At 47.0% G+C, this 26006-nt stretch overlaps 11 protein-coding genes across 11 annotated transcripts; 5 read left to right on the plus strand and 6 right to left on the minus strand.

Annotated features, from left to right (window-relative positions):
- Positions 1-94: 94 nt before the first annotated feature.
- On the plus strand, positions 95-1321 carry F4822DRAFT_44983 (uncharacterized protein). Its single transcript, XM_051463484.1, has one exon. The coding sequence runs from the start codon at positions 284-286 to the stop codon at positions 1196-1198; it is 915 nt and encodes a 304-aa protein (XP_051320085.1). The 5' UTR covers positions 95-283; the 3' UTR covers positions 1199-1321.
- F4822DRAFT_44982 (uncharacterized protein) lies at positions 1322-3838 on the minus strand. The gene is made up of 2 exons (XM_051463483.1): positions 2455-3838; positions 1322-2364 (listed from the first exon to the last, which is right to left on the minus strand). The coding sequence occupies exons 1-2, from the start codon at positions 3744-3746 to the stop codon at positions 1446-1448; spliced, it is 2211 nt and encodes a 736-aa protein (XP_051320086.1). The 5' UTR covers positions 3747-3838; the 3' UTR covers positions 1322-1445.
- A 351-nt stretch (positions 3839-4189) lies between these two features.
- Positions 4190-5155, plus strand: F4822DRAFT_387880 (uncharacterized protein). Its single transcript, XM_051456834.1, has one exon. The coding sequence runs from the start codon at positions 4368-4370 to the stop codon at positions 4989-4991; it is 624 nt and encodes a 207-aa protein (XP_051320087.1). The 5' UTR covers positions 4190-4367; the 3' UTR covers positions 4992-5155.
- Positions 5156-5311: 156 nt separating this feature from the next.
- F4822DRAFT_387881 (GMP synthase) lies at positions 5312-8245 on the minus strand. The gene is made up of 12 exons (XM_051456835.1): positions 7854-8245; positions 7575-7794; positions 7438-7514; positions 7055-7377; positions 6607-6914; positions 6487-6534; positions 6360-6425; positions 6290-6312; positions 6175-6232; positions 6036-6119; positions 5891-5983; positions 5312-5810 (listed from the first exon to the last, which is right to left on the minus strand). Exons 1-12 carry the CDS (start codon positions 7988-7990, stop codon positions 5613-5615), a joined length of 1635 nt encoding a protein of 544 aa, XP_051320088.1. The 5' UTR covers positions 7991-8245; the 3' UTR covers positions 5312-5612.
- A 499-nt stretch (positions 8246-8744) lies between these two features.
- F4822DRAFT_45020 (glycoside hydrolase family 76 protein) lies at positions 8745-10570 on the minus strand. Its single transcript, XM_051463486.1, has 4 exons — positions 10239-10570; positions 9691-10170; positions 9398-9639; positions 8745-9344 (listed from the first exon to the last, which is right to left on the minus strand). Exons 1-4 carry the CDS (start codon positions 10366-10368, stop codon positions 8781-8783), a joined length of 1416 nt encoding a protein of 471 aa, XP_051320089.1. The 5' UTR covers positions 10369-10570; the 3' UTR covers positions 8745-8780.
- A 1713-nt stretch (positions 10571-12283) lies between these two features.
- Positions 12284-17012, plus strand: F4822DRAFT_45106 (ankyrin). Its single transcript, XM_051463487.1, has 2 exons — positions 12284-13664; positions 13722-17012. Exons 1-2 carry the CDS (start codon positions 12436-12438, stop codon positions 16612-16614), a joined length of 4122 nt encoding a protein of 1373 aa, XP_051320090.1. The 5' UTR covers positions 12284-12435; the 3' UTR covers positions 16615-17012.
- F4822DRAFT_439912 (uncharacterized protein) lies at positions 17013-18787 on the minus strand (the record flags this gene model as incomplete). Its single annotated transcript, XM_051462681.1, has 2 exons — positions 17013-17631; positions 17698-18787. 2 exons carry the CDS (start codon positions 18785-18787, stop codon positions 17201-17203), a joined length of 1521 nt encoding a protein of 506 aa, XP_051320091.1. The 3' UTR covers positions 17013-17200.
- Positions 18788-19493: 706 nt separating this feature from the next.
- On the plus strand, positions 19494-22336 carry F4822DRAFT_45120 (glutamine synthetase/guanido kinase). Its single transcript, XM_051463489.1, has 2 exons — positions 19494-20711; positions 20764-22336. Exons 1-2 carry the CDS (start codon positions 19581-19583, stop codon positions 22261-22263), a joined length of 2631 nt encoding a protein of 876 aa, XP_051320092.1. The 5' UTR covers positions 19494-19580; the 3' UTR covers positions 22264-22336.
- On the minus strand, positions 22337-23775 carry F4822DRAFT_45118 (RNA-binding domain-containing protein). Its single transcript, XM_051463488.1, has one exon. It carries the CDS (start codon positions 23639-23641, stop codon positions 22409-22411), a length of 1233 nt encoding a protein of 410 aa, XP_051320093.1. The 5' UTR covers positions 23642-23775; the 3' UTR covers positions 22337-22408.
- A 43-nt stretch (positions 23776-23818) lies between these two features.
- On the minus strand, positions 23819-24746 carry F4822DRAFT_387889 (phosphoribulokinase/uridine kinase; the record flags this gene model as incomplete). The annotated part of the gene is made up of 1 exon (XM_051456836.1): positions 23819-24746. A coding segment is annotated over exon 1 (509 nt), but the record flags the coding sequence as incomplete, so codon positions are not given.
- A 407-nt stretch (positions 24747-25153) lies between these two features.
- On the plus strand, positions 25154-26006 carry F4822DRAFT_45143 (uncharacterized protein). Its single transcript, XM_051463490.1, has 2 exons — positions 25154-25578; positions 25712-26006. The coding sequence occupies exons 1-2, from the start codon at positions 25399-25401 to the stop codon at positions 25964-25966; spliced, it is 435 nt and encodes a 144-aa protein (XP_051320095.1). The 5' UTR covers positions 25154-25398; the 3' UTR covers positions 25967-26006.

Here is a 26006-nt window from a genome sequence, read left to right on the forward strand (position 1 = left end):
GCGGCCAGAAAGGCTGATGGTCTGTAATGTAGGTCAATGACCCCTGAACTTGCAGATCATAAGATATCTTCAGCGGCATAAGTCTAAGCCTTCTAACAGCTTAGCTGTGCCCCTGTCACGCTAAATTGTTCCAGAACCAGGCATCCTCTTTCGCGTATATAAGAAAGGCATGTTGGATGGGTTGTAACAAGTGTTATATCCAATTCTATCTTTCAAGAAGTCATATATCTCGGTTTCCTTATATAATCTGCATATTGTCAACATCAATATTATACCATCGAAAATGTCTGGTATGCCCCTTAGAACATCTTATGAGTCCAAGCTCGTGGACATCCCAGATGACTTCTTAAGAACCAACCCTCCCGACGCAAAGCCCATCACTTTTGAGAAGGTTGATTTTGTCGAAGCCCGTCTTCCAGAATACAAGGATTGTTATGCGGTAGTTCTTGAGAACGTTCTTAGTCCATCCGAATGCGCAACGTTGATCAAATTAGCCGAGTCCAGCGTAGGGGATAAGTGTCGGAATAAGATCGACGGGACAGCCTGGGCACCAGCTCTTGTCAACGTTGGTGATGGATATGAGGTTGCTATCCCAGAGTATAGGAATAGCGATCGCATCATTTGGGATGAGCAGGACGTCGTCGACCGTTTGTGGGTTCGCCTTGAGTCCGTGCCGGAAATCCGAGATACGTTGGTCTCATTCTCGGACTCATGGGATCGGGTCGTCCTTCGACCAAGGAAAAACGGAAAGGAGATTAAATCCGCAGGGGAGGATGATGACACTTGGTGGGACTTCCAACGTGTAAACAAGCGCATGCGCTTTCTACGGTATGGTCCCGGCCAATTCTTCCGCCCGCATTGTGATGCTCCGTATCGCGAGACTACAGAGGACGGGCATAGAGTGCAAACGCATTTCACGGTACATCTCTACCTAAACGATTCGAAGCAAGCTCTCAAAGAAGGCGCCGATAAAGTCGACCTAGTTGGGGGCGCGACGTCGTTCCTATCCTCTAACCAGGAGCGGAAGCACGACGTAGACCCCAAAGCCGGACGAGTTCTTATCTTCCAGCATCGGCGGCTATACCATTCGGGAGATGACGTGAAAGAGGGAATTAAGTACACTATGAGAACTGATATCATGTATCGGCAACGAGATGGACTCATCAATCTCGATGAGGGTTTTTTGGATAGTGCCTGAATTTACCTAGGCACTTAAGAATCTCAATGTAATATAGTCAGATGGTTGATTTAGACAATGATTTGATACACAACGATTTTAACGCTCTTTCGGTATGAATATGCGGGACTACTTGGGTATATAAATTTGATTCCATCAAACATCTTACAGCTACATAGATGCTATGTTAATATATACCTCACTGTACCTACCATTGTACCTAGATACTCGTCCAAATCCAAGGTATACCAACTGACTACCCAGGTACCTAGCCACCCATAACCACGTATTTATGACCAGATCTCTCAGCATCTGCGATGCAACAATCCAAACATGCCCAAGACTGAAGCACACACCTTTTCGGAAATTTAAAACTTGGAAGCATATGCTCGTCTTCACTTATTTGTTCTCTTCCGTGAGTTTTTAGAATTCCAAGGGTAATAAGTTGCTCAAGCTTATTCCCATGCAGGGCTACTACTTGTAAGCAATCTCCATACCGCACCGTTGATCGATACATGTGATCGAACCCAACCACTGTTATATTTTGGCCTTCACGCACCCGAAATCCGGTAGTAGTATCATGTGAGCAGTCCGTGCTATTGTTAATGGGGAAGGCTGCGAGACAATCCTGAAAACGGATATGCTTCGCGGGGGATCCCACCGGCCCGATACTCATCCGTAGGAGAACCATATCTTCATTCAAAGACACGTCCATGCAAGTTTCCATATTCAATTTCGAGGGTAGGTAGTGAGGCTCAATATATAAACCCGAGGCGAGCTTTGCTGACTCAGAAGGTGAGGGGACAAGAACTTCGTCACAAATGCGTTCCTCGCACAAGAGCGATCTTAACGTACCGTTGACCGACACTCGACCTGGCAGCAGAGACAGAAGCCGGCCTTGGACATCATAGCAGTCATTATCCAATACACAAGTATAGCAGATAGTCTGGGTGCCGCTCGAGAGCCCGAGGATGTAATGATCTGGATTTAAGCTCTCGAGCCGGGTGTCTAGCCAACCGATATCTTCAGCGCCTGTTAGTCGTATAATGTGGGCCATCATAGTGCGAATTGGGACAGGTTTTTCCTTGTCTTTATACGGTTCGAAGTAGCGAGGATCGCTGCCAAATTTATGTAGAATAACATCCCCATTGACCCTAAGCTGGGTGGCATCGAATCGACACAATGAGCTATGTTATTGGGGGTTAGCACTCAATTACAACCTTCAAGAGTCCCCAAACACGCCAAATTAAGATAGCCGCAGCGAGGATACTACTTACAGAATGATAGCAGAAATTGAAAAACCAGAGATATGTCTTTCAATATGGGCGCAAGTACAAGCTGATGAAATTAAATTCACATCATAATAGTTAGGTTCGTTTTTATGAGTTTCGCAGGCCCTTAGGAATTTGCGTTGGGCGTCGACGCTGAGTGATAATAAGCCCCATGACGGTCTAGCGCATCGACGGAGGTCGATAGAATCGATTAAACCGCTTTCGAAGCCAAAAGCCGAGATAGTCTCTTTAAACGCGGAAGTTGCCCACTGGCGGCAATGAGGGCTTTTATAGCGACGGAACAGCATACTGAGTGAAGTGTAACATATTGCCTGCGCCATTCCCTCTTTTAATTCATCATCGATGCTCAGCCCGCGAGAAAGTAAGGCCGAAAACACATTCCCGATATGATAGTCGATGGATAAGGAAGGTTTCGTTTCTGCATTCGGTGTGTCTACCAACATAATCTTCTGGCCTGAGATCGCTTGTACCGAGTGTTGGTTGGCTTGGTGTTCGCCTAATTCGAATATAACTTCACCATTGCTTCCTGCCGCTGCCCATATAACAGTATCGTTGAGACGCAACTCAACCGACATGCCTAGTATATGTGCAGCAAATGCAGGTAACCACGCCCCTCGTACCCGTGTGACCATATAAATACTCTCGCCCCTTTGGGAGGTAAGCATCAACTGATTAATAGCACCGGCAACACGGGAAGTATCACCACGATACTCGATGCTATTTATTATTTGAGTTTTCTTCCCCCCTTCCATGCTATGAACGGCGCATATACCTGTCGTGGTGATATGCTCGAGAACCTTAGAAAAACCTAAGTCGCGGACAAATGGCGCAAGGTAGCTAATCATATGCTTGAGCACATCGGTGTTAGGAAGCTGGTCGGCTTCGCACCCCCGGAGCTCGAGCAAAGCTGAAAAGCATTCAGCAGCCTGGTAATACGTCGTTCCGGCGGCTAGAGCGCCGATTAGAAGTAGAGCATTAGTGCCTGCCTTGGTATGTGTCATCTCGACCGCAAGACCAGAGTGGCCCCATCCGATGCTCAATGCTTTTGAGAGCACGGATTGGATACCACCTCGGGACATGATGTGCGAGCGGACTGTGTTACCCAACGCGCTCCGAACCGAAAAGCTCTTTCCAAGAGTGACGGCGGCGACAACGGAGTAGAAGTCGACCCCGCCATCGCTTAAGGCTTTAAGAGCTCGGCCAGTGAGGAGATGGACGAGAGATCCGGTGTTAGTAACTTCGGCTTGGAAGGCGAAGCCTACCGCACCTCCGGACATTTTCGTTGATGTCTAGAAATGATAAGAATCCGGAACTTGATCCTTCAGTTTTAAAGATGGGTAGGCACATTTAAAGAGAGGCCGGCGCTTAGGTTTATTGGCAGCAGCTCGGCCCCATAGGTCGCATGGGGCGCATTGCAATGCACCATGGTGCACCAACATCTGCGATACCGCCCGTATATGGATGGCCAGGGTCTCGTGGCTGCAACTGCAGTCCAGGGGGCATTCCATAATTCTTACCAGCTCTAATGAGATATATGTCTTAACAAAAGCAATTTTGATGTTAGAGGCGGGAAGAGCCGCTATTAGTGGTAGTAGGTACAGTTCACGAACGCCTTGCTTCAGCTGAACTGAACCCCTAAAATGGCACATCATTGCCGCCCCACCACTTAGGGATAGCCCCGTGTTTCACTTCTCGATTCATATGTTCCTGAATTTTATCTGTCATTTTTGAAGAATTCATAATTTTTCTGTCAATATTCAACTTTATTCAAATATCATATTAGATGCTATAATATACCTACGTACATTAGCTTAACAGGCCGGATCCATTCGCAGTTATTAAGCACCTATAAATCTCCTGACAGCTCGCTAAATACATCAATAACCACCTATAACAAGATGCCCATATTCACCGACCCAACACACTTCCCCTCCTTCAACGAACTTCCACCCACCTCATCCCCCACCCTACCACAAGAAACCTGGTATCTCATAGCCCAAATCCGGGAGGACATGACAATAACCAAGCCCACCCTAATCGTGCGAGACCGCACAGGCATCGACTTCGCCGTCACATTCGACGACGGGGACCACCGCGGTCTAAACCCCAATTCCACCACCAACACCACCAAAGGAAAAACCGGATTCCGCAAAGGCCACACCCTAGTAATCCCACGCGCAACCCGCACAGACCGAGGGGACGGCAAAAAAGCCGTAGTCCGGGTCCCAGCAGGCAGCGCAGCAGATGTCCGAATAGTACCCGGAGCACTGGAACGGGTGCTAGAGATGGGCGCTATAATAGCAGGGATTCGGGAGCAAGAAAAACAAGGGACGAGGGTGAAGAAATGCGCTGTATGCGGAAAGACGGAGGAAGATGGGGGGAAAGAGGATTCGCTATCGCGGTGTACAGGGTGTGGCCTTGCGGCGTATTGCAGTAAGGAGTGTCAGGTTAGGGGCTGGAATGAGCTGGGACACAAGGCGAATTGTAAGGTTATTAAGGCGATTAGGGAGATATGGCCCTAAGAATTTAGGTGGTTAGGGCTGAGTTGGTACTGGATTGAATGGCCTGAGACAAGCTGATTTGTGGGATGAAAAATACCAGGTACCGTACCTACCTAGAGATCTATAAGTAATAGCCATAAACATTACAGTAATACAGTAGTGTCAATAAAAGTAGTCAACAAGGAGACTATTAAGTACTTATCTTCTCCCTTCTTTTCGTTTTCCTTTAATACAAGTGTTAAAATAAAATAGCTATTCAAGACGCAAATAGTATCACCGAGCACTCGGGTTTATTGTTAGGCAAGGCAACTGTTGCTCCCCGTCTTGACATCTCGTCGGAAAGGTTTCTCGCAAACCAATACTTGTTCCTGAAGTGCTCTGGCGCACCATAGGAAACGGGAAAGAGTGACCTATCTAGGCCCGAACTAAAAGGTTAAATTGTATCGCATTTTTTGTTAGTTTATTAAAACATAAATTTCCCGTGCTTGTGAAATCCTTTCGGTACCTTTCTTATCCGTATCTAGCATACGATGATACCCCTAGACCTGATCTTAAAATTCACTCCGTCTACTTTTACTGGGTTTCTAACCTATCCTTCCCCTTTTCATCGCTACCAGAGTGCCCGCTACAAAACTCAATGCCCTACGACAACTCGATAGTAGCCGGCGGCTTGCTCGTCGTGTTATAAAACACGCAGCTCACACCTTCAACCTCGTTGACAATGCGCGTAGAAATCTTCATGAGGAAGTCCATGTCAAACTTGTAGGCCTCGGCACTCATGAAATCCCTGGTCGTAACCGCACGCAGCAGACAAAGATATCCTTCGTAGCGCTTGTCACCCTTTGAGTACGTTAGCAATTGCCACAGGGCGATATACATATATATAGTAAAGTGGAATGGCAACGATTTAGGCCTCTTACCATAACTCCGACAGCCTTATTCGTGTCAAGGCCGGCATAGGCTTGGCTGATTTCGTTATATATTCCAGCCTCCTTGATCATGCTAATGAAGATCTTGAAGCGACGTTAGTGGAACTGTTCGTAGAATAGGCATAGCTGAACTTACGTGATCCGCTTTCCTTGCGATTTCGACGCGTTCCGGTGTGACCTCGCCGAGGATACGGATAGCGATACCAGGACCGGGGAAGGGCTAGAGAAAAGCTATCAGCGGGGTTTTATACGACATTGAGTCTAGGTTGACTTACATGTCTCATAACAAGCTCCTCATTGATCCCTAGCTCACGACCAAGGGCTCTAACTTCACTATAACTGGGGTTAGTAGACTGCGGGTGTATGTGCGGGTTCATTGAGGGGACTTACTCCTTGAATAATTCCCTGAAAGGCTAGAAAAGGTCAGCTATTGTTTTAACCCGGAGGCCTATTTACTTACCTCGATGAGCTTGAGGCCTTGTCCGTCCATCATTCGCTTCGGCAATCCACCAACATTGTGATGTGTCTAGTATTTTTTGTTAGCCTTCGTGTATCGAATAAGTGCAATACGATATAGATATATGTACCTTGATAGTTGCCGAAGGGCCCTTGAAGGAGATCGATTCAATAACATCCTAATTAGAGAGCAGGGTTAGACGGTCTGATGTACTGGGAAATAAAAGAGAAGGGGGGGGGATGTTGCTTACTGGGTACAATGTTCCCTGAAGGAACCATTCCACCTTTCCTGCGTTAGGTGTGTTTTCGGCGGCTTTCTCAATCTTAATGGCTTCCTCCTCAAAGATATCGATGAAAGTGTTGCCAATAATCTTCCTCTTTTGTTCAGGGTCGAGTACACCCTTGAGTTTTGAAAGGAATATTTGCGAGGCATCTATAACTGTAAGGTTGATTCCTAAATGCTCACCGAGTGCTTCTTTTACTAGTTGGCATTCGTTCAGGCGCATTACACCGTTGTCGACAAGCACAGCGTGAAATCTATCGCCGATAGCGAGTTTCACTAAATCGGTAGTGTTAGCAGGGGCTTTTAGCTATGATTTAGCGGGCATGCGGGGAAATCCATAGGGCATTTTAGTGAGGTGGGGGGGTTGAAATCTCACTGCTCATTGAACGAAACAGCAAAATGAGGGCGCAACATACTCAGCTTGGCCGCGACAGTAGAATCAACACCACCTGAGACAGCTCCAATAACTTGGCCGTTTCCGACGAGTTTTTGAATTCGGGTAACCTCCTTCTCGAGGAAGTCTGTCATCGTCCAGTCTTGTTTAACCCCGCAGATACCGACAGCGAAGTTCTTCAGAAGCTCAGTACCACGAGGTGTATGTGTGACTTCCGGGTGGAACTGAATTCCAAACATTGGCTTGGTCTCATGCGCAATACTGGCGTAAGGGGAGTTCTCAGTTGTAGCGATGGTGCAGAAACCAGCGGGTAGCTGGCTTAGCTTATCACCATGACTCATCCAACTATCGTGAATTAATATGTTTCTCCCTGTATAATGAAAGGAGGTATGATTCGTAGCTTACACTCGCAAACTTCCTTCGTTGGTCAGACCTTGGTAGAGTCTGTCGACATGGCTGTTGTGCCATTGGGGTGTAAGATCCTGATTGATTATATGTTAGATCTATATACCACATGGCAACGAAAATTGAAGGATGAGTACCGCTTGTCCATATTCTCGCTTAGTACCAGCAACGACATTGTCCTTGCTGAGGTTCCATGCTATTTCCTGAAGGCCATAGCATATACCTAGGATAGGAACACCGAGATCTATGAAAGCTGGATCGACATGAGGGGCATCCTGATCGTAAACCGAGAACGGGCCACCAGATAGAATGATTCCCTTTGGTTTCCAGCTCAATTCAGATAGCTTGGTAGTGCAACTATATGATGAATGGTTAATTATACTATACAGGAGTACGTGGCATGAAGAAAAACGTACGGAAGCATTTCACTATAGACATTCAATTCTCGCAATCTCCTGGTGATGAGATGCGTGAACTGGGATCCAAAGTCCAAGACCAGGATGGTGTCGTAAACATTGTGAGGGGCCTCGGCCTGCTCTATCGTGGCCGACATCTTGGTCGATTTAAAAATCCTTCGTCAATAGCCCTATATGTGAGTTTAAAGATGTCAAAGGTATTTCACTTGTTTGGTTTACGACGACCCCCAAGGGCAAGAGTTGAATTGGTATCGAAGAAAAAAAATGGTTTGGCTTTATCGAGGGGTTTGCTCAAAACTCTTATCGTATTTTTCTTCTTATCAGTCCAGATATGGTTTAGCGAGGGGCAGTTCTGTCTGTGAGATCGGTTACGTAATCCTGGCTAGGATAAATGACTCAGCCAAGCCAGACTCACAATGCGCTCGGGCTTATCATTTTGAGAATGTCAAAAACCCATCATGTAACAATTCTTATGATATCTTATTAGGATACCTCAATACCCTAAACCTCAACCTCATACCATAGAGAACTTATGGTATTCCTCTTGAATAAAATACAAACGTCCAAGCCACCCTCGAACGACTTGCTGTAGAATTAAATCCAAACCAAACCCCTATTCAGAAGAACTGATTCACATGTCGAATATTAAGCTGCAAAAATGCAACATATCCCCGTTCAACAGGGGAATACGTTCGCGAAAAAAACGAATCAATACCAAACGCCTCATGCCCTCGTAGTAGTATTATCTATCCTTCCATCCTGGACGCCACCGCATATGCCTTCCTGCTTTCTTTCCTACGTTGAGATCCACCGGGCGCCGTATTGTAACGTGGTATCCGTTGATGGGTACGCGTAATTGTGTGATATGTGTGAAGTGAAGTGGGACCATATTCTGTGTCGCATCGGTCGTATTACGCAATTGACCGTTTACGCACCCAGACTCATCCAAGCAAATGTGCCAAGGGCGGAGGCCAGGACGATCGCTGTCAAAATACCAGCACCAGCTTTATCTCCTGTAGTTATGGGAGCTGGCGTGTTGGTGAACGAGTTGCTTCCTGATCCAGCATTGAAATTACCCGCACTAGTACCGCCGGAGGAATTGGTCACAGGGGCCTTGGCCGAGCCAACTAATAGAGACGATACTGCACCCAGGACGTTCATAGTCTGTCCAGCACCAACACTGTCATCAAAGGTACCACTAGACCATCCAAATCCGCACGTCTTTCCATCGGGGGGCCCCGTGCACTGGTTCACCGCGGCTTGAGCTGATTTCTGTAGAACAGGCAATATCTTAGTCGCCGTCGTCGGGGCGATCTGAGTCAAAGTTGTCATCCAGCGGTGTAGATAACCTTTGAAACTCAACATATCCGTTGTACATGTCATGTGCTCTTCGCATGAAATTTCATAGGCGACATTGTTCTTGAAGAAATCCCGAATGGTCGCATCGACAAGCCCATTGAGTCGCGTCTCCCATTTCGAGTCACCATTAGTCTGAGATGGACATGTCAGCAGGATAACCATGAAGTAACAAGGATAAGCCTTACGTAGTTATACATATGGGCAGCTCCCAAGAGGTAGACAGCATTGTTGTAAGAGAATTGCGCCTTGTTGATATCAGTGCAGTTGGTCTCAACGTGAGCACCATCGTAAATCCTATAATCGCTATCCATGAGTCCAACGCTCGTCACCCAGTCCCAGGTTTTTTCAGCCCAGTCAGCATATGTTTGGTTGTCCAGATAACGGGCTAGGCGGGCACCAAGGTTGAAAAAACAGCCATTAGCGATGCCTAGTTTTTGTTAGCTCGTTTAATATTTGGACAAAGCAAAATTCGTCTTACTGTTCTTATAGTCGTATCCATTGTTGGAGAAAGGAATCTGCCAGCGCAAACCGCCACCACAAGTATCATCATGCCTACCGGGGTCGGCCTGTGTGTTGAAGACTGCCTGAGCTAGAGATAACCATTGCGGTTGGTCTGAAGGAGGGTCCGGAAAGTTCACCTCGGCAGCCAGCATGGCAGACATGCCCCAAAATCCTTGATCATCGTTACCGAGGGAGGCAGTGACATTAGGAGGCATGTAGTCCTTGTTGGGGCCTACTTGCCACAGCATGGCTTGGGTAATCAAATCGTTATAGGAATCATCGCCGGTATAATGCCAGTAATCGATTAATGTTCCCCAAAGCGCACCACCTTCCCACCAGTAGTAATCGCCCGCAGGAGGAGGTCCAGGGAGAATACCAGGGGTTTGCCCGGATTCATTTCCGTGGTAGTAGGTTAAGACATTTTCCGCGAGGGATTTCGCAGTGGATTTGATGTCACCTGGGGGGAAAAAGTGGATGTTAGCGAAGTGGAATCGCAATTAATAACTTCAACTATAATGCACATACTGTCTGAATCTATTTTGTAGGTTTGCGCAGAAACAATATCGCCAGTCAACAAGAGCGCCATTGGAAGGACGCGCGAAAGAGTAGAAGATGCCATGGTTTTGGCGGTCGGGAATGTCGGCATACGTGACATGTAAAAACGAGCGACGGAGTTAGAAGATAAAGAAAGGCGAAGGCCGCGTAATTGAATTCGCGTTACCCCCAGTTCCAATCAATATTCTGCGTCAATTGTTACTGAGGATTTTGGGGATATTCCGTATCGTTGTCGCGACGACGACAAATATCGAGTCGTTCTCTACGTGGTGATGGTTGAAAGATCTAGAAGAGATTGTGTTTTGGTTAAGATGGGGACGAAGAAGAAGAGAAGGGGAGACCGGTTCCACATTTAGTTGATTGTCCCAAAACAGCGGCGAGTTTTCGAGGATAATACGTCGTACCTCCCATTTTAAGACAACTGATTGGGCAGGTGATTGTATGCGTTGTATCGGCACAGTACTGGCACTGTGGGTGTGTTGTCTATAATATGGGCCTACCCATACTAAATTCCTGGGGATGTCCGGCGTCTATCTCGTTCCACACTGTGGGGTTTTTTGAGAGTATGCCAGGGGTGAGAAAGAAGTACCAAGACTGATGACGCTATTAGACCCACAGGCCAAGAAGAAAGCCTCCCAAGATCGCCCTTACAGCGCCTGCCGCGACGAGTCACAGGCAATTTAGGGCAACCCATTGAGATCGGAACTTCCAAGAAATACAAGCTTTTTCGCCTAAATCTCCAATTCATCGACTGGTGCCCGTCTTGGCGCCACTCGGCGTGGAGGTGGCTCTGCGTCGCTGACATATGTCGTAATCGCTATTTTATTTTATTTACATACTACCTAAATAATTACAAAATCGCTCCTTGACATCCTTTTTCTTTATTTCAGACTCAATAAAAGATAAGTAAGGGCGTTTCTCCAAGGATTTGGAACTAGTTGGCAAGGAAATAAATCCATCTTAAAATCGCAATCTCACCGTCGCACAAACACTTTACATTGCACCATTGAAGTGTCCAAAACCCCCAGGGATCAGCGCGACGATCCCCTATAATTTTAAGAGCTAACCACCATAAAACGTCGGCATGTGCGTAGAACTAACTTGAGTACAAAAAGAAAATCATTCTAGGGACGAAGATGAAATGGAAAAGGAAGATGTTGTATTGTCATATCATATGATTCAGTCAGGGTACAATTCTTTCACCCCCTTTTTTAAGCATCCCGATAAGCACGGCGCATAGTCTTTGATATAATCAAATGATGAATGGTTTTTACTGGTTGATAGAAATTCAACTTACGACTTTCGAACCAATATCCCAATAAAGGTTAGCGTAAAGTTAGACGTACTAAATACATATATACTTAGATACATGTACTTACTCCAACTATTTTTAGTAACCCTCTCGAATTGTACTGATTGTATCAGGACCCCTTCAATTGTGCAACTCCAACCTCCAACCCTTATCATTCATCATATGTCAATCATGGATATCAGACATTCATTTGCTCTATTATATACAAGACACATTAACTCGCCATGGATCCAAGAAGCAGCCATAACTATAGTTGTATCTTGGTGAGAAGTAAGCCTAACGAGTTGAGAACGACTAACTAGAACAAGTGCTCTAGACAACAATATCGATCTCCTTCTACGAGGCGAACTAGACTATCCGTAACGGAATAACCTCAATGCTCAATCATGGATAGCGACATAATTGAAACAGAACCATTGTTGAAGTATAATGGTGTCGATTATGCAAACGAATCCTACGACGCAGAATACACAAGCGTATGCAGGGGGCTTGGGGGGTCGGTTTCGTCGCCGTAGGGTATGAAAGTGCACATTTGATGTGATGCCACGCATATTTCGGTCAGCTTAGGCTGCCTCAGTCAATTCCAGCCTTGAAATGGAGGTAGCACCTCTTTCTACTTTATTCCTCCCTACGCCTGCGCTTTCATTCAATTTGACTATGCGAAATTTGGAATTTCATATCTACCGACTATTACGGCACTGTTTAAGGTGTAGCGCATCCTACTAATTCACTCATTTTATATTATTCGTCAATCTCATGCCAAGATAATACTATACTCTTTCATGTGCATCGTCAGATCCTTAAACTTACTTCAGCTGCGTACCTTGGTAAGCAGCTCTGCGGAGCGAATTAACTATGGAGGTTGTAGGTTCGGTTGCGTCTATTGCGCAACTGATTGAAATCGCGGCGAAAATATGCAGCTTTTGTGCGACAGTAATGGGTGCGTCCCAAATGATCGATGAACTCGGCCGTACATCGAGTATGATGCTTCAACTTCTATACCAGGTCAAGCAACAAGTTGATACCGACAATACAACCCGTGGTCATCCTCTGGGACCCGAAGATCTCATCCGAGAGTTACAATCATGCATGGTCAACCTGTCGCGGCAATTCGAAAAATTGAGCCCTAAGGGCTTCATGCAAAAGTTACGTTTTGTCCATATGGAGAAGGACATACAGAAAACTATTGACAAGGCGTCACGCATGAATGGTCTCCTCAACTCATGGCTCACTCTCGATATAAAACAGACGACGAAGGCTATTGATGACGGTGTTAAGACACTCAATAGCCACGTGGAAGATGAAATGATCACCGGTAGGATTGACCGTCTTGTGAAGCACTACGCTCCGGTCAGCTTTTCGGAAAAACACGGTAATGTCCTGCAACAAAGGCAGGATGGTACTGGCCAATGGTTCCTCGACTCTCCAGAGTTCCAGGAGTGGATGAAGTCTTCTGGGGGGACTTTGTGGTGTTCCGGAGCACCAGGAGCGGGTAAAACAGTTATGGCTTCAACGACCATCGAGTATCTTAGGAAGAAGTTGCATGGGAGTAGGACGTGCGGCTTAGCGTACGTTTACTGCGATTATCGTCAGCGCCAGGACCAAAAAGCTTCCGTTCTACTCGGTAATATTTGGGCACAGCTATTTCGTCGACGAGGACCATCTGCCACCGAAGTTAACCAGGCATTTGGTGAGATGTTTGCGAGTCACGACTTTCGGCCAACCAAGACTCAAATTATCAACATGATTCGTGATGAGCTGACTAACTCGAACTTGGAACGCATTTACGTCGTTGTTGATGCGCTTGATGAATGTGGCGACGAGAACGAACGGAACGGCTTCATAGACGGCCTCAACAGCTTGCAACCGTTCTTAAACATATTAATTACTTCGCGGATGACACATCACGATAACGCAGGATTCAATGACGTGCGAGCTTTCCGATTTACACCCACCAATGAAGATATGAGTACTTACATCAATGCACGGATACGAGAGTCGAAGAAAATAGCTAGTTATGTGGATCGAAAACCAGAATTGAAGGAACAAATTCGCCGTGTCGTGATTGATAGGGCGAATGGAATGTAAGTTAATAACCACATCATAGCACAGTGATACGCTAATTGTTGACATATTCAAAGGTTCCTACTTTGCAGGATGCATTTAGACACTCTGAGCCGCGCGATTAGGCTCAAGGACCTAATACAAGATCTCGACCGTATCCCTAAGGGCGAAAATGTCGTGAAGGATACGTACGACCAAGCAATGGAGCGCATTCGAGACCAAGGAACAAATATAGAAGAATTTGCTCTGCGGGTAATCCGATGGGTTTGCTTCGCCAGGCGGCCCTTGAAACTCGCAGAACTCTTATGCGCCCTCGCTATCGAACCAGGTGACGAAGAACTCGACGAAGATGCCGTTGGTGATGAGAGCGACATTGCTAATTATTGCGCCGGTCTCGTGGTGGTGGAAGGTGACAGTAAGACAGTAAGATTCGTTCATTATACAACACAGGAGTACTTTAACTCGTTGAGGGATACGCACGAATTTATTCACAGCAACAGAGATATCGCTCTATCATGCATCTCTTTCCTTGGCCTGGACGACCTTACTCTCCCGAAAGGAGGCTATGTGGCGCAGATCTGGCCCACCGAGGACGAAATTCCGTTCTTTTCTTACGCAGCTCTACATCTCGGACACCATTGCGTCTCGGAATCAAGTGTCTCGGGTCCTGAGGAGTCTGAGGAGTCGGGGGAGATCATGGATCTGTTTCTCAGATTTTTAAAACGCCCTGAATATGTCGAACGCGCTTCTATCGCCATTCTCTCAAACCTCGGTGGAAGAATCACGGGACTTTTCCAAGATCGTGGGATGCGTGTTCAATTACCCACGAAAACAACAGCAGCGAGCATAGCTGCATTCTTTGATATGATACGCGAAGAGTCCGACAGCGATGCGTTCAGCGTAAGTGTTGAATGGCTAGTGGGGAACACTGAGCAGGCTACGGGTCCAGAGGACTCCTATTTTGGGAATCCACTCCACTGGGCTTGCCTTGGTAACTCTACCAAATCAATCGAGGTGCTTCTAAACAACACCGCAATCAAACTAGACGTCAATTCAGCAATAGTAAATCCGGTAGGCTGGCAACCGCATATGATTTCGGTCGCATATGGATCTCTAGGTACTCTCCAGGCTCTCCTTAACCACGGCATCGATCTTTACAAACGCTCTCGACTAGAGCGGGCCACAAATCTTGTCCAAGAAGCGATTATGGCAGCCACTACGGTGAAAGGGCCCGAAAAGACTACCCTAATTAAGGCTATCATGGAAAAGGATGCCATTGGTGGCTTACTTGTAATCCGTGATGTTTACGGAAACACTGCCCTCATGGAGGCAGTGCGTACGACCGATTTTGAGGTGTTCGAATGTATACTGGGATATTACGAGCGAGCCCAATGGCCACCTGGACTAAAGGAAAACACAATTTTGTCTTTTGAGTTTGAGAGGAGAACGGCATTGCATTGGGCCGTAGCGCAATCATTTTTGCGCTTTAGGAGTACCAATACCACTGCCACATCGGGCCCTCTTCGAATACTGGAAGCGTTGCTCGATACTCCTTACGGGAATGGTCTACTACTACGGCGTGATTCGAGGGGCGATACGCCATTTGAGTCCGCAATTCGTCACGGCTATATCCAGGCTGTTGAAACCATCTTGGCAAAGCACGAACAGCATCAATTCAACCATTTCCACCCGCAACAAGTAATATCTGGGCTCAACCTCGCCGCCCGCGTCGCGAAAACTTACATTGTTGAATTGCTACTAGGGAAATTGAACAATGACCTCCTAAGCCGTCCCGGGGAGGACAATGTGTTACACTATGCAGCCCGTGGCACTATGGCCGAAAACACGGGATTCCTGTTACAAAAGCTCGCTGGTCTACGCCTTTATGATATTCCAGGATCAAATGGAAATCTGCCACTTCACTACGCGGCAGCAAGTGGTAATACTGATTCTGTGGAAGCTTTACTCAAGCAGCAAGGCGTCAGCATCAATGCACGAAACGAAGCCGGACAAACTGCATTGCACAAAGCCGTCGACGCGAACCTTATTGATGTGTGTTCGAGCCTTCTAAAAGCGGGTGCCAATATAAATATAGACGACAAGGATGGCCTCGCGCCGCTCACACTAGCTATTAAGAAACGATGCACAGATATTTTAACTTCCATGATCCCTTATGCCACCATGAAGCCCCACAACCTGGATGATGATGACATCTCATGGTTGCGAGAACAGCCCTGGGGAGACGGCTTGCTCCAACAATCTACCAACTCTAAATCATTGGCAGAAATTGATTATTGGCCGCAGCAAGAAGACGATATCGTAACCGCAGCGTTATGTCTACGAAGAAAACTAAGACGAGGAAGTTCAAGCACAGCAGAGGCGTTCCAGTACGCCTATGTTGTATCGCGCATCCTAGATCTGGCCGAATATTGGGTCCGGTCGAGCGCTGTCAGAGTCAGTATCGATAACGACGGCGAAGTGAGGAGATGGGGCGACCCGACGATCCCATTCCTCAGAAGCAAAGCTATCACAGGACGACTTCTTAAACCCGTCTGCCGAGTCGATTTCGTAATCACTAGTCACGACCAAGGCTACTGTTCAGATCCAAGTCGAGGTGATAGTTGGACATGGTTCACCGCCGACGTCAATCGACGCGAAAACTCAGCCTTCGCCCAAGAACTTGCGGGGCCGAAAGATAAAGAGGCTGCAAGTACAGAAATTCATTTAATCTCTAATCGCGGCGCGGACAGGCAATGGCATATACATAAGATATCATGGAGTCTTACGGATCCAACAGTAGCAGATGCCGAAAGTGGTCTTTGGATCAAAGCCTTGACACACGGAGATAGGGTCGTCGTGTTACCGTATGCGCGTTTTCCGGGCTGGGAAAACTGGATTCGTCGCGTAAGAATCGACATTTTCACTACGTGCCTTAAGAATGAAAGCAGTAAAACGTTAGATTCGCAATGATGACAGCTCATTCGCGCGTATTTAGTCGAGGTTGATAACATTTATCATTCTTATCGAAGACTCTTCTACATCTTGCGACTGCCTATCCCTTAAGTCCTAATCCGAACCCTAACCCCCCCGAGGAGCCATCCGCTACCAAATTATTCGTCTTCGCCCCGTATAAGTCTTCTGCTTCTCCTGCACCTAGTCGACGAATTCGTGAAGCTTGCGCAAGTCGTCATCCCCCCGTTCAATTCGAAAAGTGTTCAAACAATCTTTGAGTGCCCTAATCTCGTTCAGGAAATATTTTCGCAGCTCGGCGTGTAATATCAACAAGCACCGCGAGGAGAAAGGCACCACCAAGCCAGGTCATAACTTGGTGCTATACATCCTTATCTCCTTGAAGGGAGTAGCACTCGTCTTAAACCTCTTCTTCCAAAAACCGAAATGTCCACATGCCGTTGATTAGCGAAAACTTAAAGGATTGTATCGGTGCGGTCAAAGTCCTAGATACTCCATGCACGGTGGATTGGTGTTTAAAAGAGGTTTAGGTCTGACTCCTATTATATAGGTCACACGCTGTCCTTTATACCTTTCCCTCTGAGTTTCAACCCGTCCCACCTATCTCCTCCATAAGTTCTCTCCAAGGAGGCAGTGGGGCGGGTGTATTCAAAGAGACGCCGTCACGATCCAGCCAAGATGGGCCTTCACAGGGTTCCCCGTTGTCCGTGTAACCATTCCATTCGTCCCGAGTCCACCAGATGCGCTCCCCGATCATCTCTTCGATGTCGTACTCGGAGTAGTCTCCTGGGTTGAATGAGAAATCGATCATGGGGATTTTCCCGTCGACAACAGAGTGAAAAATGCCGGGGAAGGAGTCGAACGAATGACACTCGTAAAGCCGGTCTTGGCATGGGTTGCAAGGCGCAACATGACCACGAGTTATGCATCCTTCCAATGCAAGCTGCATAGCGGCATCCCTGTGTATTACTTTCTGGAAGATTTCTTCGGACTTATTGGCAGGCACGGAACCACCGTCTTTAGTGGAGTTAAGTTAGCACAAAATACCATACGATGGTTAGGGTGGGGAGTGCTTCTACGTACGAAAAACCAGAGAAAATGACTTGGTAGGCATTCCCAACGGCTGGAGCGTCATGGCTTCGATGGTCCAAAGAGCTATGGATCTAGTCATCGTCACTGATACTTCGGCACGTATCATTTGAGCGACGACATCGTTGTCGAGCCCACGAAAGTCAGGGGTATCCTCTCGCATGACCTCGCCAAGGAAGGCGTTCTTCCAAATGTCGACGCGGCGCTCAATCCGAAGACGCGGGTTCTCCCGACAGAATCCAATAAGACCTCGAGCGTGAGTTGCTGGTTCACACACAGCAGCATTATCCTCGTGCAACACGATGTCCCGGAGATATGCGCTAGTCTCTATCGGGATGCATCGAAGGAAGAGGATACACATAGCAGCAGCGGAGTAGCATCTTTGACCTTTGACGGGCGAAGAATTAACTGGCGGAGAGTTAGCTGAACGCGGGGAATTGTCCACGGGTTGGTAGCCATTTATGCTGGCTAGGTAGAGAACATCCTTTCTCCTAGGGATATCCCAAGGCTCATGCGGGGAGAAAAAGGCAGCCCGTGTATGTCCTTGGCGTCCAAGCCCCAGTTCTGCCTCATACTCAGTCATTCTTTGTGGGAATTCGGGATGATATGACATCAACCGCAGAGTATAGTCAAGGGCCTCATTGAAGACGGTGGGAACTTGGCCTAAGCGATGATGATCCCAGTATTTGTCGAGACCATCGAGGACAGGTGTGAACTTCGGGTAAGCCTGAGTTACTTGAGCCTTGGTTTCTTCGGTCAAGCATCCCCTCGCAGCCCTGAGCATGTTACGCTTCATGCTATCGGTCCGTTCCATTAGTGTGTCGTAGGCGTCGGCATATACGTTCCCAGTCCCCCCTAGAGTAGTTCGGAAGTTGATTGTATTTCTACTCAAAGCGACGCCTTTCATCTCGTTCGCCACCTGGTGGCAGGTATACATGAGATTCAGGTCGATAGGTTCATCCTGGACGGTCCTCAGTCTCCAAGTTTCTGGATTCTGGATGTAACCTCCGACCGAGACGTACTTGTAGTAGATAAGGTCTCGCAACTCTCGTGGGAGATCGAAGAAACGGAAGAAGTTTGACATTATGTTGACGAAGATAATGACCAACCTAGGGAAAAAGAAAGAATACGCCGCTGGCTCAAATGCTGGCTTACTGAAAGTGAAGGGAGACCGTTTGATTAACTCGGTGAAATGGGGATCTTAGTAGAACTGACTATGGGATTGTTTGAAAAGATCATGCTGTCTAACTCATGCGGGATCCGCACATATTTATATTCGGATCAAAAGATGCGAGTTCTCTTAAGGTTTGGTCGAGTATTCATCTTATTAAACTATATGAAGCCATAAAGTTAAATCCCCAACTAATCATCAATCCTTCAGGTCAAGCGTATGAGTTTAACTTCTTTCAAGTGTTATACTTTTCGTCTACTGAATTGAAGCTATATCGTAACTACTTCCTACTAACAATGTCTAAAGATGATGGTGTTGGTAGTCTCGATCTTCCTTCACTAAATAATTCAACTTTGTTGATAATGAATCGAGCAAAAATCTTTCTATTTTTTACTCCTTATAAGCAATCAAGGAATAAAGGGGGGTAGTAAGCGTAAACCTCGTATTAGTTTCTAGGTATGCCGTGCATTTCATAAGTTGGGCGGTGTGATGGACACTAACCTCAGACGCGTAATACCAGGCAGGCAGCATACATGAATAGTATATGCATGTTTAGTAATCACAGATAGGATGGTATAAAGTAAACTATCAATCTATTTGAACTTAACAACTTACTTTCCCATCATATAAACTCTTTTCTCTCATTTTCATTTAGCAGCTACGCCCCCCTTTTTTTTCACTAAGGGATAGAATAGAAAGTCGGAAGATGGCGTCAGCGTATGAAGATTTCAAGTTGCTCACCGCAGCTATCGATAACACACCCCTCATTGACAACCACGCCCATCCACTGCTCAAAGCTGATAGTGTGAATAAGCACCCACTACTCTCTATCGCTACCGAAGCAAATGGAGATGCGCTAGAAACCTCAAAGAATAGTCTTTCTCATATTCGAACTGTTAAGCATCTAGCGGAGGTCCTAGGTTGCGAGCAAACATGGGACGCTGTGGAGACAGGTGTCGAGCGAAAACGACTCGAATCTCGCGATGGTTGGATTAAACGCTGTTTCGATGGCATTGAAACCATTCTCATTGACGATGGACTTGATATACCGGGTCAAGCCGAAACTTGCTCATGGCATAGTCAATTCACAAAAAGTGAATGCAAGCGTATTGTGCGACTTGAAACTGTGGCATCGGATATTATTGCCCGTCATTTCGTTCCGGCTTCTGGTCCAGCGCATATTACTGAGAAAGATTCAAGACAGTTTCTAGACCTATTCTCAGCGGAAATTGTGAAAGCCATTTCCGACCCTGAGGTGGTTGGTTTCAAGTCGATTATCTGTTATCGACGAGGATTGGATATTCCACCTATAGAAGATCTAGACGCGCCGGGGGTGACGCTAACACTCAAAGAAATTGCAAATGCGGGTTTGAAAACCGAGGAACGAGTTGGAAGTTCTTTGAGAAGAAGATTGGAAAACTCAGATTTGAATTGCCTCATCGTTCACGTTGCGGCGCAATATGTCAACGATGCTCCTGGACCCAAGAAACCTATCCAATTCCATACTGGTCTTGGCGATAACGACATGACGCTTACTAAGTCATCGCCGTCTCACTTGCAGACATTCATTCGGGGATACCCCAATGTCCCAATCGTATTGCTACACGCCGGATATCCTTGGACAAGAGAGACGGCTTATCTAGCGGCGATGTACCCTAATGTTTATGCTGACATCGGGGAAGTATTTCCTTGCATCAGCCGTCAAGGACAGGAGGGTGTCGTGAAGGAGATGCTAGAAGTATGCCCATGGTCTAAGATCTTATGCAGCACAGATGGACATGGCTTCCCAGAAATGTTCTTGACGGCCACCACACAGATTCGTTCTGTGTTAAAAACGGTAAGCAATTTTTACATGGCCGTAAATCTTCTACCATGCTAACTCTATTTAGGTACTAGGAGAACTCATCCAAGTCCAACAACTAGACGAGAAGCAAGCCGTGAGGCTGGCCCAGGATATTCTTTTTTTCAACTCGAAGAAGCTTTACAACCTCGAGACCAAGTCTATGCCACCAAGCATTACACAGCTACCGCTACTTCCGAAAACCACTTGGAGCAACCAGACAATCATCCAAAAACTCCAAAGCCTAAACGCTAAATACCTGCGCGTCTACTGGCACGACTACACATCCAGCTCGAAATGTCGCCTCATCCCTATTAAGCAAGTTTACAGGACCTTATCGAGCGGTAAACCTGTCACCCTCAACATCACCCAATGCGTCTTCGGGCTTCTGCAGACGGACGCTATGATCCCGCAAGTCAATGCAAGCGGCATGTACGTAGTCCAGACGGACTGGTCAACTCTGAAGCCCGGCCCCGCCGACGGCCACGTAAGTTGCTTCGGATACTTCACGCAACAAGACGGTTCTGAAGTCCCTACATGCCCACGCTCGCTGTTACGCAGGATAATCAATAACGCCGCAGCGCAAGGTCTAACCTTCCTATTCGGCTTCGAAATCGAATTCGTCGTCATGGAGCGCAATCCCGACCGGAACAGTCCTGATAAATTCCAAACCCTACGCACAGACGGGCATTCCTGGTCAATGTCAAGAATCTTAGCAGATTGGGGCCGCGAAGGTAGTTTCTCTACCGCCGTCGATGAGATCCTCGACGCGCTAGAAGAAGCCGATATCGCAGTCGATCAATTCCACCCAGAAAACGCACCTGGCCAATTCGAACTCGTCCTCGGCGCTTTACCTCCGCTCGAAGCGTGCGATAGCGTATTACACGCGCGTCAAATCCTAGAATCCGTGTCTGCGCGTCACGGATTCCGAGTAACATTGCACCCTAAACCATTCGCGACGGCCTGTGGCTCGGCCTCGCATACACATCTCTCTATCTCCTCCCCAGGTGGTGATAAGCCCGAACTATACGAGTCGTTCTACGCTGGCATCTTGACACACCTCCGCGCCATCCTAGCGTTTACATATAGTAACCCGACGAGCTACGAGCGCATGCTTGATAGTTTCTGGGCCGGCGGTCGGTGGATTACGTGGGGTACGCAGAATAAGGAGGCCCCTTTGCGTAAAGTCGAGGGGAGTCACTGGGAGATTAAGACCGTAGACGGGCTCGCAAATCCGTATTTTGCTGTCGCGGCATTTATAGTTGCGGGCGTTGACGGTATCAACAAGAAGATATCCTTGACTTGGGGTGATTGTCTAGGAGACCCGGCGAGGTTTAGTGCGCAGGAGAGGAAGGAGTTGGGGATCGAGGTTATGTTTCCGGCGGATTTAAGGGAGGCGCTTGGTGCGTTGAAGGAAGACGAGGTTTTAGGAGAGTTGTTGCATCGGGATGTTGTGCAGAGATATGTGGATGTTAAAGAGGCAGAGTTGAAGATGTTGGAACCGATGACGTCGGAGGATCGGAGACGGTGGGTTATGGAGAGGTATTAGATGGGTATCAAATATGGAGACCTCGTTAAGATTCGATTGAACCTGGAATAGGAATAATTCGGAGTTTCATCTATCTCCCTCAAATTCATAGTCACATCAGAACAACGACATTCATGCGCGACCGGGTTTTTCATTTCTTCCCGCTCTAATCGAATGTAATCTTCTTGCCCTGGGGCTTAACAACAGAACCAGTAAGATACGACGCCACAGCTGTATCTCCATAGCCAGCTTTTGAAGAACCCTCTTTCTCTCCGAATGCTGCCCCATTCTCCTTTCCATTCTCTGGTCTTCGAGGGCCATTTTCTCTCCTCTTCCCTTGGGGTTTTCCCGCCGCAGGTCTATCCTTGCCGAATCTCTTCTTATACCGAACCTGATCATCCTCTGCAAGTTCGATCTTTAACTCGCGACCCTTAAGTCTGTTGACCCACCATTTCCTCATCTTGAACTTTCTCTCCTTATCTCCTTCTCCTTCCTCGGCGTCTTCTGCTCCATCCTTATCCCGGAAGTCATCTTCTGTCTCAATCTCCTCCTTAATCTTGACGAATCCCTTAACCGCCGATGAAGCTGCTTCAGCCTCCTTGAACTTGACCCATCCGTAGCCCTTGCACTTCCCGCTATCCTCGAACGTCGCGACCTTAACCCATTCGATATCGCCACACTTTTCGAAATGTGCGCGTAAATCATCTTCGGTGGTCTGGAAGGACATATTCCCCACGTAAATCTTCCTACTCGTAGACACTTGTTCCTTCTTCTCAGGTAACGCCGCCGCATTAGAACCCGTAGCAGCCGAACTATCCTCAGAAGCGCCCTTCTTCGGCCTTCCCTCAAAAGACTTCGAATCCTTGATCAGAACCTTGCGTCCGTTAAGTTCCGTCTCCGTAAGCGCGAGCGCAGCAACAGACGCAGCCTCCACATCAAAATCGACATACGCAAAGCCCTTATTCTGTTTCTTCGGCGCTTCATCGCCATTATAATACCCTCTAGCCGGGGCGTTCTTACTAATCGGCAAATTCACCCTCGTAATATTCTCCTCCTTAATCGCACCCCCAGAACTCTCAACCAGCCACTTAAACAATTCCACCCTCGTCATCGTAAAAGACAGGTTGCCAATCCAAACGCCAAATTCCGAACGTTGCGATTTTTTATCTCCCTTTCCACCCTTCGCTCCCTTGGGTATGGGAAGTTCGTCTTCAGATTCTGCTTCATCGTCGCTTTTGGGTTTCTCGGGGAGAGGTTTGCCTTTTTTGAGCAGACGTTTTGCTTTTTTGGAGGGTGGTTCGGGAAGTGTGAGGTCGACTTCGATTTCGTCGATTTGGGATTTGCGTTTTCGGGATTGGTCGGCCGTTGGGTCGGCTTCTGTTACGACGGCTGTTGCCATTGTAGCTAGAGGATTGAATAGTTTGTTTTTATGTTTTGTTTAGCTTAGGCGAAAGATTTAAATGGTCGGTCGAATTGAGAATTGACACTTGAAAAAGTCGAGCCGATGCGACTTGCATGAAATTCTTATGGGGCTGATAAGATAAAAAACTTAGTGTAAAATTTGCTTACTTAATGACCTTAGATAAGCATATGTAAATATAAAGTGTTGCAGTTAGCCGCATGATAATTCATTTAACGAATATGAAAGCAAATAGGGGGGCTTTGAGAACAAACATAGACCTTCAATCTTTTATGAGATTTACTGCCCGTAGTTATATCTAATTTCACTCAGATATATGTTAAGACAGCAAGATAGCTTCCCTGTCATATAATAGAATGCCATTAAGCTTGATACGATGAATGTTCGTATCAAGTCAACTTACTCATGAACCCACCCACCATCCTCCCTACTAACAACAACCTCATGTACCTGCACCCTCTGTCTAACAATCTGCTCCCCATTAACCAAATCATTCTCATCCGCCCTTCGTCCCGCCTCCTTCTCATCCCTAGCAATCCCAGCTGTAACATGCCTCTTAACCAACCTCCTCCTAGCCGTCTCAAAATCCACCTCCACAAACCATCTCTCATCCATCAACCCCGCAGCCTCCCTCCAAGGCTCCTTATCCAGACACACATAATTGCCCTCAAAAACCACGATCCGATGCGTAGGTAAAATAGCAATATCATCGGCCTTGGGATCTTTAACCGCGTGGTCGAAACTCGGCGCGTACACCGTTTTTAAAGGGGGTGGCGGAACAGCGCGTAGGGACTTGACGAGGGAGAGGAAGGATAACCCGTCGAAGGTGAATTCTGCGCCGCGGCGGGCGTGGGCTAGGGCTGGGTCCGGCATGGCGGAGAGTTGGGCTCGGGTTAGGTGGTACCCGTCCATAGGCACGAAGACGGCGGGTGGTACCGCTGAAGGGGTTTCTGGGTGGAGAGTGGCATGCCGTGCGTTGAGGGCTGAGGTTACGATTTGAGAGAGTGTTGTTTTGCCTCGAAGTTTGTTAGTGTGTATTTCATTCGGGGTTGGGAGACTTACCTGAGCCTGGGATTCCGGCTATGGCGATCACTAAGACAGGTATGTTAGAGACATTTGTGTGATACGTTGGTGTGGTCACAATTTTTTATGAGAGACAGGGCGTATATAGACTTGGGCAAATAGATACGTGAGTTTGTATATATGTCTCGCGTGACTTACATAGTCGTCGATCTTCGGGTAGTTGCTGGAATCTCTCCCATGCCTTATCCACGAGACGGGCCACTTGATCCTCCATCTCAGCCACGAGTTCAAAATTGGAACGAATATGACCGAAAATGCCTCAAAATTAGATAATATTCGAAACAATTATAAGTGTTTATCTCAGAATTGTATTCTAAATTCTATAGATTGTACATAGATGTATTTTGGAGGGTTCTATATTGGGGTAGCACTTAAAAGTTAGCGGATAATTAGGAGTGTTAGCGCTCTAGGTCCCCTCATCCGGGCGCGGAACCTTCTAACCCCACCCTACGGAAGACGTAAATGCACGCTGATGTCAAGCCGCCGACAGAAACTTTTCTTCGGTACTTCTTTCCAGTTTTCTATCTATAACGCTTCCGTTCCGGCCCCGAGAAGCATCTAGTTACACGGATGCATCGTATTTGAAGTACAATAGTCAATTAAGAGCTAAATTCCATCAAATTCGCCCTATCGTCGAGACCTGAAAATCTTCAATGGACTCGGACCTCGACTCCGGTCTCTTCGGCATCCAACTCTCCGACACCGAAGAACCCGCAGAAGGCAGTCAACCTCAAAACGACGAAACAAGTGCACCTGCCGATCGGACCGCACAATCAGAAGAAGAATTCCAGGCCGTAAGGAAGGAATATAATGTCAAAGTTGAAAATGGAGAAGTACGTACCGAAGCGCGATTATCACAACCCTTACCTAACATTGGAGCTTCCGTGTCTTATTTGCCTTACACGAAGGCCACGAAACGGGAAGCTCAAATATGTGTGAGTACCTAGCTAATTGACTTTCTGTTAGGTATGGAAAACGATAAAACTACCTCTACACCCAGACCGAGTGTCTAAGCCCGAGGCTCAAGCGCTACTACATGCTGTAGAGGAGCTATATTTCTTCCGGCGCTTTGCCGAGGGTGCTCGGTTTGTGAAAGTCGTTTTAGGTGGGGACGGTGAAAACGGTAGTGAGAATATAGCGCATGGGCTTGACGACGATACTAGAAATCTATTAAGGTATTATGAGAAGAAATGTAACGAAAAGGTAGAATATGTTAGATAAATAAAGCATTAATACCCAAATGCATATCATATCACATCAT

Source organism: Hypoxylon trugodes, assembly GCF_022578975.1.
Source record: "Hypoxylon trugodes strain CBS 135444 unplaced genomic scaffold F4822scaffold_1, whole genome shotgun sequence".
NCBI lineage: Eukaryota > Fungi > Ascomycota > Sordariomycetes > Xylariales > Hypoxylaceae > Hypoxylon > Hypoxylon trugodes.

Coding starts and splice junctions, on each gene's coding strand:
- F4822DRAFT_44983 (XM_051463484.1), top strand. CDS start 284: ATGTCTGGTATGCCCCTTAGAACATCTTATGAGTCCAAGCTCGTGGAC.
- F4822DRAFT_44982 (XM_051463483.1), bottom strand. CDS start 3,746: ATGTCCGGAGGTGCGGTAGGCTTCGCCTTCCAAGCCGAAGTTACTAAC. Junction 2,365..2,454: donor TCAATTTCTGCTATCATTCT/GTAAGTAGTATC, acceptor CCAATAACATAG/CTCATTGTGTCGATTCGATG.
- F4822DRAFT_387880 (XM_051456834.1), top strand. CDS start 4,368: ATGCCCATATTCACCGACCCAACACACTTCCCCTCCTTCAACGAACTT.
- F4822DRAFT_387881 (XM_051456835.1), bottom strand. CDS start 7,990: ATGTCGGCCACGATAGAGCAGGCCGAGGCCCCTCACAATGTTTACGAC. Junction 6,426..6,486: donor GCCCTTCGGCAACTATCAAG/GTACATATATCT, acceptor AAAAAATACTAG/ACACATCACAATGTTGGTGG. Junction 6,313..6,359: donor AAGGCCTCAAGCTCATCGAG/GTAAGTAAATAG, acceptor GACCTTTTCTAG/CCTTTCAGGGAATTATTCAA.
- F4822DRAFT_45020 (XM_051463486.1), bottom strand. CDS start 10,368: ATGTCACGTATGCCGACATTCCCGACCGCCAAAACCATGGCATCTTCT. Junction 10,171..10,238: donor CTACAAAATAGATTCAGACA/GTATGTGCATTA, acceptor TTTTCCCCCCAG/GTGACATCAAATCCACTGCG. Junction 9,345..9,397: donor CTGCCCATATGTATAACTAC/GTAAGGCTTATC, acceptor TGTCCATCTCAG/ACTAATGGTGACTCGAAATG.
- F4822DRAFT_45106 (XM_051463487.1), top strand. CDS start 12,436: ATGGAGGTTGTAGGTTCGGTTGCGTCTATTGCGCAACTGATTGAAATC. Junction 13,665..13,721: donor ATTGATAGGGCGAATGGAAT/GTAAGTTAATAA, acceptor ACATATTCAAAG/GTTCCTACTTTGCAGGATGC.
- F4822DRAFT_45120 (XM_051463489.1), top strand. CDS start 19,581: ATGGCGTCAGCGTATGAAGATTTCAAGTTGCTCACCGCAGCTATCGAT. Junction 20,712..20,763: donor TTCGTTCTGTGTTAAAAACG/GTAAGCAATTTT, acceptor AACTCTATTTAG/GTACTAGGAGAACTCATCCA.
- F4822DRAFT_45118 (XM_051463488.1), bottom strand. CDS start 23,641: ATGGCAACAGCCGTCGTAACAGAAGCCGACCCAACGGCCGACCAATCC.
- F4822DRAFT_45143 (XM_051463490.1), top strand. CDS start 25,399: ATGGACTCGGACCTCGACTCCGGTCTCTTCGGCATCCAACTCTCCGAC. Junction 25,579..25,711: donor TCAAAGTTGAAAATGGAGAA/GTACGTACCGAA, acceptor ACTTTCTGTTAG/GTATGGAAAACGATAAAACT.